Genomic DNA, 15,486 nt, shown 5'->3' with positions numbered 1-15,486 from the left:
GGTGCAGGAGCTGTAGACTGTGGGAGTAACCCTGATTGACATAGGGCCAGTAATCATCGGCATAGGAAGGATGTGTTCCATCCCAAGGTCCGACTGGGTCCCAGCTTCCACTATGTTAACCCAGTGTGCCGTCAGTGAGATGTACTGTCCCTGGCCACAAGCACTTGTCCACGTGTCTGTGGTTAGGTGGACTTGCCCAGAAACAGCATTGTTGAGGGCACGGGTAATGTTGTGGGACACATGCTAGAGTAATGCCGATACGGCACACCGGAAAAATAGTGGCGACTGGGGACCGAGTACCTTGGGACCGCCATCGCCATCAGGTTGCGGAAAGCTTCCATCTCAACGAGCCTAAAAGGCAACATTTTGAGCGCAAGCAGAAGAGAAATTTTAGAATTTAGGACTGTGGCCTGTGGGGCTTTGGCTGGGTATTTCCTCTTGCGTTCCAATGACTGGGGTATAGACAACTGAAGGCTGTGCTGGGACAAGGACTTGGACGGGCTTGATGATGGTGCTGCTTGACTGTGGGCAACAACAGGTGCAGGGCTAGAGGCATCTTCACATGCACGGTGGACTGGGGAATGGCTTCTAAGCAAAACAGTGGAAGAAGCAGTGGTGTCCCCTGCAGAGAGTGCACTCAGGTGCTTTGCTGCCATGTGCTTGATCATGCTCGTGGTGGTCAGGCTGGTAGTTTTACTACCCCTGCTGATGTGGGCATTGCCTGTTTGGAGTTATGAGCAAAGTCTTTAAAAAATAACCAGAATCAGGAAGATCTAACAGTTGGAATGGCAACTTCCCTCATGTTGGTGTTACGGGGAACGGATGAACACCTTCTGTCTGTGGCCACCACACTGCTTCTTCCTGCCTGTTGGGGTGATATGCCTCCTTCCCCATTTGTGCTGCTGTCCTCGCTCTGCATGTCCTCATGCCAGGTTGGGTCAGTCACTATGTCATCCACCACCTGGTCTTCCACATCGGCATCCTGCTCCTCCTCCTGACTTTCTGGCAATTGTGTCTCATCATTGTCCACCTCTTCTGACACTTTCCCATCATCGCCTTTGTGTGACCATGGCTGGTCAAAGCTTTGGGCATTGCTACATGCGATCTCATCTGGTCCCATTTCAAGTTGACCGGCCGAGAGTATGGCATCTTGAAAGGGAAAACTGAACAGCTCTTCGGAGTGTCCAAGTGTGGGATCAGTTGCCTCAGGGCACTTGGCATGGTGGAAGGAGGATCAGGGTGAAGAATATCTGGTCCATACTCATGGCTACTCAGACTTGACCGTGTGGAAGACATGGTGGTGGTGGTGGTGGCTAAATAACTGGAAGCATTATCCGCTATCCAACCAGCAACCTTTTCACACTGCTCTGGTTTCAATAGTGGTGTGCTGCGATCTCCTAGAAACTGGAACAGGAAGGTTGAGTGAGAAGATATGGGTCTTTGTTGTGGTCCACTTACAGCTTGGCCACGGCCTCATCCTCTGCATGCACTATCAGCATCATGTCTACTCCCCCATCCTTTGCCTTGCTCATTTTAAATGGACTACTTAACTATTTCAAAAGCTCAACACAAATGTATTTATTTGGAGCAAAATTATATCTGATCAGTATTAGTGATGAGCGAGTGTACTCGTTGCTCGAGTTTTCCCGAGCACGCTCTCGTAACCTCCCAGTATTTATGATTGCTCGGAGATTTAGTTTTCATTGCGGCAGCAGAAAGATTTACAGCTAGTAGCCAGGCTGAGTACATGTGGGGGTTGCCTGATTGCTAGGGAATCCCCACATGTAATCAAGCAGGCTAGTAGCTGTAAATAATTCAGCTGCCGCGATGAAAACTAAATCTCGGAGCAGTCATAAATACTCGGAGGTCACCCGAGCACACTCGCTCATCAACAGTATGCCTTCAAAGCTATGATTTTTCCACCACAGATACACCAGGCCTCAGCCTGACAAAACAGACTGTATAAGATATATTTTTTTGGGGGGGTGATTTTTTTTAAAAAAAGGAGTCCCAGGCTATGATACATATGCCTGCGAAACTACGATTTTTCCACCACAGAAACAACAGGCCTCAGCATGACATAACAGAGTGTATAATTTTTGGGGGGTTTTGGAAAGTTTTTAAAATAACAAAAATAGAGTGGAACAAGGCTAGCAGACAGAACTATGAAACTTATGCCTGCGAAGCTACGATTTTTCCACCACCGATACACCAGGCCGCAGTCACAGATAACAGACTGTCTAATTTTTTTTTCTCTTGTATGTGAAATTTGGCAAAAAATTAAAAATGAGTACAACAACGCTAGCAAACAGAACTATGAAACTTATGCCTGCGAAGCTACGATTTTTCCACCACAGAAACAACAGGCCTCAGCATGACATAACAGAGTGTATAATTTTTGGGGGAGGTTTTAGAGAATTTTTAAAATGACAAAAAAAAGGGTGGAACAAGGCTAGCAGACAGAACTATGAAACTTGTGCCTGCGAAGCTGCGATTTTTCCACCACAGATACACCAGGCCTCAGCCTGACATAACAGACTGTATAAAATATTTTTTTTTGGGGGGTGAACTTTTTTCTAAACAAAAGGAGACCAAGGTTAGCCCACAGAACGCATGCCTGCAAAACTAAGATTTTTTCACCTCAGATACAACAGGCCTCAGCCTGACATAACAGACTGTATAAAATATTTTTTTTTTGGGGGGTGAACTTTTTTCTAAACAAAAGGAGACCAAGATTAGCACACAGAACGCATGCCTGCAAAACTAAGATTTTTTCACCTCAGATACAACAGGCCTCAGCCTGACATAACAGACTGAAAAATTTTGGGGGGGGGTTTGGAGAATTTTTAAAATAACAAAAAAAGAATGGAACAAGGCTAGCAGACAGAACTATGAAACTTATGCCTGCGAGGCTACGATTTTTCCACCACCGATACACGAGGCCGCAGCCATAGATTACAGACTAATTTTTTTTCTCTTGTTTGTGAAATTTGGCAAAAAATTAAAAATGAGAAAAACAACGCTAGCAGACTATGAAACTTATGCCTGCAAAACTAACATTTTTTCACCTCAGATACAACAGGCCTCAGCCTGACATAACAGACTGTATAATTTTTGGGCTAGATATATGTTAAATAAGCAGCAGCAGACAGTAATGGAGCTTTTGGAGGTATGCAGTGAAAGCTATGTACGCACATACAGTGCCTGCAGGCCTTGCACTGATGTGGATATGCGCACATAGACTCCCATGCCTACCTAGCGCTGCGATCTTGGGACCCCCGAATTAGTCCTAAAAAGGACTGTTGGCTTCTCAGGAGTTGTGGACTGAACAGTTGCAGACCTACACTAACTCTTAAAAGCACGATTCTGACCCTATCTCAGCAGCAGCTTTCCCTACACTCGCTAAGTCTGGAGCAGAATGCGGCAAGCAGGATGGCATCAGGTCTCTGATAGACCTGATGACTCTGTGTGGCCAGCCAATCACTGTAATACCACAAAAAGGTGGCTGTGGCATTACAGTGCATGGCTGACAATCCCTGCACTGTCATTGGCGCTCTAAAGAGCACCAGAATTGCAGGGCGGATACCCAAGCTCCCGCAGAATAATCCTGAAAATACTCGGTGCTCGCCTAGTACACCGAGCATAGTGATACTCGGGCAAGTACCGAGTAGTGGCGAGCACGTTCGCTCATCACTAATCATAAATAAAACAAAAGTTTAAACACAGATGTATAAAAAAGATCATTAAAACGTTGCTGATGGAAGTTAATAATAAATATGCATTTCTATAGCAGGATACAGGAAAAATACACACGAACATTCTTGTCTATAGAGAGTATAGAGTTCAACACTGAAACATTTTCTGTTCTGTATTCTTACATGTTCTCACAGTGTGCAATCTGACATACAACATAAACCTTCTCTGTCTTCCAAAATAAGCAGACTGTTCTCTGTAGTGTAACTTGTTTGTTGGTCAACAGGTTGATGTATATGAATTGAAATATATGTGGTAAAACTACAAGAATACAAATAACAGGTGTAAGTACTGAGTTTAGAATGCCACATAACTATTACAATTAATAGTGAAAGCACACAATGTGATAAAGCTTATACATGTGAACACATGACCTAGTAACAATCACCTACTTATTTAAGAACTGTCATGCTGCTGCAATGCAGGTAGGTGCAGGCTTCACTAGATGGCAGCAGAGAGGAAGGAGGTCTGCACCTAAACAGAGCTGACCAGCAGTGCATCAGTGAGTCTGCCATAGGTGGCAACAGAATAGTCAACCAAGCAGGGTCAAATCCTATACTGTAGCACAGTGCCAAAGGAATAAGCAAACTCGCGGTGAGCGACAAACCAGGGGGTCAGTAACATTCAGGATTGGATAAGCCAAAAGTCAAAGAACAGAATCAGGTCAGAATACAAGCTAAGTCAAAACCAGAGAGTCTACACACTAAAGGGAAACACTGAGACAAGACAGGAAGAGGGGAAAACAGAGACACGGGTTCAGACAGCAAACGCAGCAGTACCAATCAGAGCAATCAGAGTCAGCTACAGTAGCACTAGGCAAAAACTACAACTGACATTGCCTGTGGATCGCCCCCAGACACAGGGCCACGTGTTCTCGGTATCGGGCCTCTCTGGTTCAGTTCCGAGGCTGCTAAGGGGCGTCCAATAAAGGTGGTGCACTCTGTCAGGGGTTCGTGATGCCACCTGTGGTGTCCGGTCAGGGTGACCGACGCTGCTGTGGGGTCCACTGGGGTGATGAAATGGCAGCTGGATGGTATACCTTCCCACAGGTGAAGTATGTCCCCAGGGCTTCCCAGTAAGGTGGATGGTGATGGTGTGAGGTGCAGGCAATAACAAGGACACAAGGTTGCAGTCTCTTTACCTCTTTACTGTAGACTTCAGGATCCTCAATCCAGAGCACGTTTAACAGGGCTATCAGAGACCGGCCGGTCCAATGGGCACTTCCAGAGTTTCCCTCGCAGATGGAAATCGTTGCCTACCACTAGCGCCTGTGTGTTGTAGTCCTACCCTGCTGAGCATTCGGAATAGTCCTCACAACTGCTGTTCTCGTTCGTTCTCTACAGCTCTCTCTCTCTTTAGTTCCAGATGTTGCTAGTTTCTCGTCCCCCAGTATGTTTTGGCTAGGACGCATGTTATGAAGAGGTGATTCAGAACCACAATGGACCTAGTGGTTAAGAGCACACAAAGTGACCTGATAGTTACTAACGTAGGACGAGCTCTGAGACGTGGGAACTCTGCTGACCGCAATCCCTAATCCTATCATACCACACTAAAGGTAGCCGTGGATTGCGCCTAACGCTCCCTATGCAATTTGGCACAGCCTGAGAAACTAACTAGCCCTGAAGATAGAAAAATAAGCCTACCTTGCCTCAGAGAAATTCCCCAAAGGAAAAGGCAGCCCCCCACATATAATGACTGTGAGTTAAGATGAAAATACAAACACAGAGATTAAATAGATTTAGCAAAGTGAGGCCCGACTCACTGAATAGACCGAGGATAGGAAAGATAGCTTTGTGGTCAACACAAAAACCTACAAACAACCACGCAGAGGGGCAAAAAGACCCTCCGCACCGACTAACGGTACGGAGGTGCTCCCTCTGCGTCTCAGAGCTTCCAGCAAGCAAGAAAAACCAATATAGCAAGCTGGACAGAAAATATAGCAAACAAAAGTAACACAAGCAGAACTTAGCTTATGCAGGGCAGACAGGCCACAAGAACGATCCAGGAGAAAGCAAGACCAATACTGGAACATTGACTGGAGGCCAGGAACAAAGAACTAGGTGGAGTTAAATAGAGCAGCACCTAACGACTTAACCTCGTCACCTGAGGAAGGAAGCTCAGAAGCCGCAGCCCCACTCTCATCCACCAGCGGAAGCTCATAGACAGAACCAGCCGAAGTACCACTCATGACCACAGGAGGGAGCTTGACCACAGAATTCACAACAGACGCACCCGTATGATGGGAAGGCCTGGAGGTCTCCCAGGACCCTAGAGACGCCCCTCTCCCACTGTTGCCCCCTATGTCTTCTTAGGAAATTTAAGGTAGACAGCCAACCTATAATTAACTGTCCTGCGGAGTTCGAAGTAAGGCCTAGAGTCAGTTACTCCCGCGGTGTTCCGGCCACCGGCTACGCGCCTCAGTAGGATGTTGCCTCGGTCTCACGGCACGACTCCTACTGGCTCTCCTTTGTGCTTGATCTCGTTTACACTGTTCCACAATATCCTTCCCTTCATGTCTCTTTCTTAGGATACCGCCGCAAGGTAGTGCAGGCGCGGTTCCGTTACGTTCTGTTCTGTTCGCTAGGCACTTGCCAGGTTCCCATGCCTGACAGGGACCCCCCTGTGTCTTCTCCCTGCAACACCCCCTGCCACGGGATGTTGCCTGAATCCAACCCAGTCAGCTTCTGACTAACTTCCTCCCCAACCCCTAGTTTTACCATTGTGAAGAGTGGCCCAATAAATAAAGCCTTTTGCTCCCCTTAGTGGCCGGAGTGTGAAGTGTAAAGTGTTCTGGTGATACCTGGTCAGGAGAACTCCTTCAGTGCCATCAGACGTACCATCACTCCCCTTAGTGGCAGAGCGTCATACTGCAATGACCAGATCTCTGGGGCGCTGCACCTGCAGGAAGCAGTGGTGATAAATAGCCAACCTGAACCCAGACAGAGGTTGAGAAAGGTTAAGTCTTGACATGACCAGACCGGGAAAAAGGGAAAACAGAACCCAAAACCCAGCCTGGATCATGACAACAACATTTCTGAATACTACAGAACAGAGAGAGTTCCATTTTTGCCACAAAAACTGGGTAAGCTTATTGACTTGAGTATAAGCCGGGTTTGCATTTTCCCCTCATCCCAGTCCTGGTATGCATGGCTCCCCCATCCCTGTCCTTGTATGCATGGCTCCTTATCCCCTTTCCTTGTATGCATTGCTCCCCAGTCCCTGTCCTAATATGCATGGCTCCCCATGTCTGTCGTTGTATGCATGGCTCGTTATCCCCTATCCTTGTATGCATGGCTCTCCGGTCCCTGTCCTTGTAGGCATGGCTCCCCCATTGTTGTTCTTGTATGCGAGGCTCCTTATCCCCTATCCTTGTATGCATTGCTCCCCAGTCCCTTTCCTGATATGCATGGCTCCCCCGTGTCTGTCGTTGTATGCATGGCTCGTTATCCCCTATCCTTGTATGCATGGCTCTCCGGTCCCTGTCCTTGTATGCATGGCTCCCCCATTGTTCTTGTATGCGAGGCTCCTTATCCCCTATCCTTGTATGCATGTTTAAAAAAACACACATCCTACTCACATTCTAGCGCTTCCTCGCTGCATTTGGTTCCGGCGCCAGCAGCTCTTCCGGCTGAGCGATCACATGACCCTGCTTATTAAGGTAAAGAATAGTCACGCCACACCTATGGGAGTGGAGAGGCGTGCATATTCATTACCTTAATAAGCAGGGCCACATGATCGCTTGGACGGAAATGCTGCTGGCACTGGAACCAATGCGATGCAGGGAGGGCTAACAGGAATGTGAGTAGGATGTCTGCTGGAAGCCGGCGGCTGCGGGTGTCACTGTGCACGCTATAAGAGAAATTCATATTCATTTCTGTTTAGCAGCAGGCACATTTACAGCCACAACCACCGACTCCTGCCTCCTGTGACCCGCTGCTCCCCTTCCCCCACAGGCCCTCTGGGACAACTAACTCATGTATAAGCCGAGGGGGGTGTTTTCAGCACAAAAAAGTGCTGAAAAACTCAGCTTATACACGAGTATATAGGGTACTTTATCCAGGATAATCAAGTTTTAGTAACATTTTTGCATTAGCAGGATAAAGTTTTACACAACTGTTCTGCTAGACTGCTTCTTACAAAATAACTGCTTCACCAGGACCTTCTTACCCAAAATACATTGGCATGTATTGTCATTCATAATTAGGCAGAGATTTCAGTGGTCGTGTGATGGATTGTGGTGACGTCACAATTGGCTCCACTGTAGTTGGACTGAGATGTTTGAGGAGGTGTGTCCTTCATTATGATGTCTGAATGGGAAGGATGGGGAGGAATGCCCTATGATATATCACTTGTAGAGCACCCTTTTTACTTAAAAATCGGTGTTCTCTAGTACGTAATTGAGACTAATTTGATGCATATTGCTAGCTGGGTTGAAACACTCTTGTGTCCTGCTACAGAAACACATGTTTGTTATTAACTATTCCATCAGAAATGTTTTGATGATCTCTTTTTTTAAAACTTTTTTTTGTATATGTAGTGTCTCTATGGTTACAGAGGTTGGATCAGTCGTGGGAGTGGGATACAACTGACTTACTATAAATAGTACCTGTTTTGTGTTATGTAGTTATGTACACCTCTTGTTTGGTGCAAAAAAGGCCAAGTGCAGCGCCCCAGGGTCCTTGTCATTGCAGTAATATCATTCTCCTTCAAGCAGACTGCTTCCTTCTGAGGCGCAGAAATCCGGTAGCCAGAATACCAAGGGAATAAGGATCTCTAGGCTTTAATTCAGAGACTGGCAGGACAGCTAATTGCAAGTTACCTGTCCCTACCTACAAGCAGGAGGCACGGTGGCAACTCTCAGAGGCTGGGGCATGCTAGAGTCCCTATAAATCGCCTCAAGCCACCAGTCATACAGGTTTGTCCTATTATATCTGGGGGACAGAGACATAACATCTACAACAGTTGTGAGGACCTTATGAGAAGCTTAGCAGTAAGGGAACGCAACACTGTAGCGCAAAGGAAGGCTACTGATTTCCATCTGGATAAGGGGACTCTGGATTTGCCTCCAAACCGGCCGGACTCTCTCTGCGCTATGGTCTGTGCTCTGGACTGTGGATGTTGAAGCCTATAGTAAAAAGGTAAAGAGACTGCAACCTTGTGTCCTCGTTCTTCACTGCACCTCACATCATCATTCACCATCTACACATTGGGAAGCCCTGGGGATACACTTCACCTGTGGGAAGGTATACCATCTAGCTGCCATAACATCACCCCAGCGGACCCCTTAAAGCAACGTCGGTCACCCTGACCGAATACCACAGGTGGCGTCACGAACATTCCCCTTTAAAGAACTTTCCCTTTTACACGGACGTCCCAAGGGCCATGGACCGGGTCAGCCACCGTGACATCGCCCAGTGAACCGAAGGACCCGGTACCGAGTACCCCTAGCCCTTGGGGGCGATCCACAAGCATCGCCGAAACATCGCATGTCAGTGTTTTTCTTGTGTGTACAATAGTGTCAATAAAATGTTTTTGAACAAGACTACTCATTGCCTTGGGTTTCTGGATTGCTTGCAGTTTTTGCTTACTGTTGTTTAGGCAACATGCATCCTCTGTCAGGTTCCTTAATAAATTCAACAGACTTTATGCCAGTGCTCCATTTAGACTACCATGCATGATCAGGCCCACTATGTTTGTAATTGTTTGTACAGTATATGTTTAAAGACAGTTAAGGTATGTGCGCACGTTGAGTATTTGCTTGCAGAAATTTCTCCCGTAAAAACACGCGTTTTGCTGCGTTTTTGCATGCATTTTTGTACAGCAATAAACGCTTTTTTGAGCTAAATAAAGATATTTTAAAAAAATGTTTTGTGATGTAATTTCCTGGCTCAACACCTTCTTTTTCATTCTGATGCAGTGCATCAAGGTAATAGGTTTAGGGCTTGTTGTCCCGATGTGACTGTTATCAAGGGCAGCCAGCTAAACACTGACACAGGAAGCAATCGCTCCTGCACTGTATATTGCAAAGCTGTGGTGAAAAAGTTCACCAGAGTTCATCAGCTGGTGAGCCCCGATGATCTCACTTACAGCACCACTGCTGTGTGAGATAGTTCAGTAGTGCTGTTCAGTGGTGCCGTAAGTGAGATCACTGGAGCTCATCAGCTGATGAACTCATCTGACCTCTCTCATGGCAGCTCAGCACTATACACTGTGGGAGTGATGATGCTCCTGTTAGTGTGTCGCCGCCTGCCGAGTAGAGCAGTCACATCTCCATATGTGACTGTTGTACAAGTGAGATCACCGTGGGACACTCTGGATTACGTGGACTATGGCAGACAAGAGAGAGTATATGGTTGTTTATTTTTTATGTTTACAGGAGACAAGGGCATCAGGGATTGGGCATTTAAGTAAGTATATATTGTGTGAGGCAGTGACAGGTGTTATATGTGAAGGGCGCTATGTGTCCCCAAGGATGCATACAGAATCATATTGAGGCCACGAGAGTGCATTGCAGTCACAGGCATAGCTGTGATTGCAGTGTAAAATAAAAGTAAGTTTTGGTCTTAGGCAATATACTTGCCCAAAGCAGATTTAAGAAAACCTATTTTTGGAGCGGACTACAGGATGATAGTGGGGTGGATCGCTTCCTCCCAACCAGATCTTACAAGTGGTCTATGGCTACAGATTCCTTGTAAAAACCCTGGAGCAAAGGGATGGGTGTGTCAGTCTTGGTTTGCAAGCGGCAGAGCAGGTGGCTCTGCAAAGCTTCAGCCTGTGTGAAGCAACACGGAGCCAAGTGGAACCAAAAGGCCTGGCGCCCCTCAGTATGACACGGCAGTCCATTCGCCCACGGCAACCGGTCTCGTTACTAACTGTTTTGTTTCCTGGCTGCGATCCTGAGGATACCATTTGTGTTCCAATTGTAAGGTCGTTTGGACATTAAAAGGCATTTGTTTTGAACTTTTCGGTGGTCACTGCATTTCTGCACTTCACCAACTCTGCTGTACTACAGTTGTTTTTTATTTTACATTTTTTATAGGAGACAAGGGCATCGGGGATTTAGTGATAGGTGAGTATAAGGTGTTTTTACTTCTATTTGAATATGTATTTAATTATTTTAAATGTTTTCTTTTTTTATTTTAAGTTTAAGCACAGGCGACGGCCGATGACGACTTCTCCAATCAGTCTGTTATCATGACAGCAGATGTAGCCTGATGCGAGTAGTAGTCTCTCATCAGCTGACCCCTCTGACCTGCAGTAAGCTTTTCACTGCAAGTCACAGTCACATCTGAGGGGTCACTTTGACATCTGACGGCATGACCCCACAGCGATCTTTTTGACATCTGACGGCATGACCCCACAGCGATCTGACCAATGGTAACGATCTTACCAGCAGTAACATTACTGCCGATCAGGACCATTGTGCTGGTGTTTCTCGTGCTGTCACACAGATGACAGTTTTTTAAATATCATAAGAAGTGTGTAAAAACGCAAGCAAAAAACTCAGCAAATCCACAGCAAATACGTAAACATTTTTAAACCTGTGTTTTTCTGCAAATTTGACTGACTCAGTTGAAGTCAATGGGGGAAAAACGCTAAAAATCCGCACAAAGAATTGACATGCCGCAGAAAAAAAACGCACTGCAAATACTCAAAGGAAAATTACTGATCATGTGCACAGCACTTCAGGGTTCTCATTGAGATAGCCGGCATAAGGATTCTCTAGCATTTTTGGCCGATTTCTGCACTGAAGAAACACCACGAAAATGCAATAAAAACGCACCATGTGCACGCAGCCTTACTAGAATTGTGTATAGAGTTAAAAGTTTACTTCACTAAGTCATTTATGTGGAATTCCCCTATTTTTTATATTCCTCACTTGGAGCATGTAAATACGACAGCGAGAAAAACACAAGAACTGTCAGAAGTGGTTCTATTAGTGGTAAAACACTGCCTACAGTAAGTAAAAAATGCAAAAAGAGCAGATTTTAAATAAATCCCAGACAGAGCCGCAGCAGGAAGTCCAGGGTAGCTTTGGTTTCAAGTCCTGACCAACAGCAATAATTTACTTAGCCAGAATGTAGCTCTAACACAGCAATCCCATCCAAGTTCTCTAAATATAACACCAAAGTTTAGTTTTCCCACAAGCAGTAAACTGTGGTTATTATTTTTTTTTTTTTAAGATGACGCTGAATGAAGAATGCATGTTTCTGGAGACTGTAGAGGAGAACAGCTACAATACATACAAGTCGAAGAAATACGCTGAACTGAACTGGTTTGTCGGCATTAAGAAAAATGGAACAAGCAAGCGTGGATCCCGGACGCATTATGGCCAGAAAGCCATTCTGTTTCTTCCATTGCCAGTGTCAAGTGACTAGAGACTGCTCAGTGACTACTGTAACATGCTACGTGTGAGATTGCTGTAAAACATTTCATATTATTAAAAGACCAAAGTAAAGTATGAAAGGGAAATGAAGACGCACCATGGTCTTACAGAACTGCATAAAAAGTAGTTACACTCACTCTAATTATATTCTAGATACCAGTGATAGGCAAGGCTTTGGTTTAACATATAAAACTAAATGTGAAAAGCATCTTAAATAAGGGATGTGCACTTACTCTGTATTATACGTGATCTAAGTAATGCTAGCAATGCATTGTTTGTAACCTTTGTGGAGGAAATAAGCAGTGAATTAATATTGTTGCAGAATGTTATAACTACTATAACTAGTGTGTTAACATTACTAGTGGAAATTAGCTTTAAAGTGGATTTTTAAAATTTAAACCGATTACGTCATCCAATTGGCGCTATTCAACTGATTCTAGAACAGTTCATTTATTGTTGACCCTTCGTTCCAATGTTATACTCCGGGTAATAAAGATGCAAGAACTTCAAACAATTGGGTGTATATCGCAGAACTTCTGTCATACAGGGTAAAATGCCGCCTCCCCCACAGAGAACTTCTGTGGCACATCCCCAGTTGAATGAATGAAAATTTACATTTGGGAAACATAACTTTAAAACTGAGGGGCACGGAAGAATAACAAACTTTCCAGAATCAGTAGAGCACCACCAATTGGAAGAAGTACTATTTCAATTCGAAAAAAAAAGATATGTATTGCATATCCAGAAACCATACATTGATTTAATGATGCTAGACAAAAATATGGAAAACAGAACATGAAGTTCCTAGTATAAAGTCAACCTGTCACCAGGTTTGGCCGTTATGAGATACGACCACCATCTTTCAGGGCTGACAGGCAGAATTCTATTGCGCTGTATATAAGCCCCCAACCTGACCTGTAAAAGCAGAAAAACAACTTTTACTCACCTGCGAGGCAGTCCGGTCCGAGGGATGTCGCTGGTCTTCGTCCGTTGCCTTCCATCTTCTTACAATCGTTGTCTTCCTTCTTGCTTCATGTGCGTGATGTAGTCCTCCACACAGGGTACCACCACATCGCTCTCATGTGCAGGCGTATTTCTCTGCCCTGTTGAGGGCAGATTAAAGTACTGCAGTGCTCATGCACCGGGCTTTTTGACCTTTCCCGGGACCTGCACACCGCAGTTCTTCATCCACACGAAGCAAGAAGGAGGATGGAGATCATAAGAAGATGGGAGGCACCTGACCAAAAACATCAACACACCTCAGACCTGATTGCCCCACAAGTGAGTAAAATAAGAGTTATTTTTCTTCAATTACTGGTTGGGTTAGGTGCATATATACGGAACTATAGAATGTTCCTATATTAACTCTTATCTGTTCCCTCCCTCACCCAGGGAGGTGTGGGGCTGAAGTGTATAGGAAAAGACTAACCAGACAGACAGGGGTAAACAGACAGGGATAAAAGAAGCCAACAATCATACAAATACACTCACAAAACAACACAGTGGGAAAACAGGAGAAGAATAGGAAGGAGAAACCAAATGGGAAATGATAAGGATAAACATGAAAACCAGCTCCACATAAAGCTCTGCTGGATAACTCTCCAACCGCCTACTCCAACCATTGAACTTCTCTTTCAACTCCAAACTGGGAAGTGGAAAAATTACCACTGGTAACTCCCAAGTGCAAGTGGTGAGTGAATATACCAGTGTGGAGTGGCCAACACAGAACAGCTGAAACATTTCAGGATGGAGAGCTCCAGGAGATCCACTGAACTAATTAACCCTTGCAATGACAGAGCAAGGAAAAACTGCACAGTTTAATAGGATGGAGAAGCACTTCTAATCAGTGCAGGAGTTTGTGCAACCGGACGCCACGATCTTCTGGTCCCTCTCTGTTGCAGTATCCCCATCACAGTAACAATATATACAATAAGGACTCTAAATAGGAAATTGCTAATATTACTATACAACAGATGTTCCTTACATGTCATCTCATGTATATCTATATGCTGTAAGTTTGTTCCCTCATATTGCATCTTGTTTTAAGTTTTATACGGTTTTATTCCTTTGATCAATTTGTTGTAATGCGTACCTCACTAAAGATCTGTAGGAAATGCTGCAATTATAGAAATTCATAAACTACTACTACTGCTGATAACATTAATAAGAATAATAAGAATGAAATACAGCGGTTATTTATCCTATAGACAGGGATAAATGTTTCACTACAACAAGAAAAGCCAAAAAAACCTCATGATTTTGGAGGTCTCTTTGATCGTATTTTTAGCAGCAGAAAGCCAAACCCCCCCCCAATAAAGTCCATTACGAACTTATATTACTTTTCATACTGGACACAATAATGGAAAAAAAGTAAAGTTTAGTTACTCTTTTACAATATTTCTTTGGAGGGAAGGAGAAGAAGATAGAGAAGAAGGGACCATTAGCAGATCTTTTATAGCTGCCTTGTGCACATAAACCAGATCAAATCTTCCATATTGTGAGGTAACAAAACTGTGCTGTGTTTGTGGAAATAAGACAAGCGCTATATGATATAATGCACATGCAAAGTATATTATGACTGTAAGTAATCAGTATTATAATGGAATGTGTTATATTGAGGTGTGTAAAAATGTCCTTGTCATACATGTGAATAAATGTAGCATTAAATAATATAAAAATGTAGCATAAATAATTAAGAATGGCAAAACAAAGCCTTGTGTTGTGTTGTCATTGTTTCTTGTTTGTTTGTCTTTACTCCACATGTAACATTGTATTAGCTACATTTCACATCCATTGTCTCTTTGACACAGCTTTTCTATTTGTTCAGTGCAGTGCATTCTCTTATAAAACCCACGCTATCTAAGAGAAACTATGGGTCCTCCATGAAAAAAATTATTGTTATGGAGTGAATATTACAAGAGTGCATGATTTTATTTAAGTATAATGTATATAATGATATCAAATATTTTCAAAATATCACTTTTTTTTTATAAAGTCTTAACACAAAACCTTTCTCTGATTACTCGCTATCATCTCTCAAAAAACAAGTCTTGATGTGCTATCCGCTGTAAAAAATTTAGATGCTTGTCTGATAGAAAAACTAATAAAACCCTTTGGTCTTAAAAAGGGTTTATCCCTCTCATAAATTGTTGGCAAATTAGTAGTTTATGCAATCATTATATGTTCCATGGGGGACCAACCTCTATTACAGCAGTGGGGAACATTTTTCTGCCAAAGGCCATTTGCATATTCATACCATCCTTCGGTGCCGTACACATTTATCAACTTGAAAATGACACTGCTGTATTTGGTCAAACATGTTTTGTGCTTTAAAATGGCCCCAGCGT

At 44.1% G+C, this 15,486-nt stretch overlaps 1 protein-coding gene across 4 annotated transcripts in view; it reads left to right on the top strand.

The window, feature by feature from the left end:
- FGF1 (fibroblast growth factor 1) overlaps positions 1-14,841 on the top strand; it is a 385,534-nt gene extending 370,693 nt beyond the window's left edge. For all 4 annotated transcript variants that reach the window (XM_069764051.1, XM_069764048.1, XM_069764049.1 and 1 more), the window contains one exon: positions 11,937-14,841. In XM_069764051.1, coding sequence (XP_069620152.1) covers positions 11,937-12,131 — 195 coding nt within the window. In that variant the 3' untranslated portion in view covers positions 12,132-14,841. The remainder of the gene's footprint in view (positions 1-11,936) is intronic.
- Positions 14,842-15,486: the final 645 nt, after the last annotated feature.

This window comes from Ranitomeya imitator, chromosome 4 (genome assembly GCF_032444005.1).
Source record: "Ranitomeya imitator isolate aRanImi1 chromosome 4, aRanImi1.pri, whole genome shotgun sequence".
In the NCBI taxonomy this organism is placed as follows: domain Eukaryota; kingdom Metazoa; phylum Chordata; class Amphibia; order Anura; family Dendrobatidae; genus Ranitomeya; species Ranitomeya imitator.
Note: the sequence above shows the minus strand (reverse complement) of the source record. Positions and strands in the feature narration are given on the sequence as shown.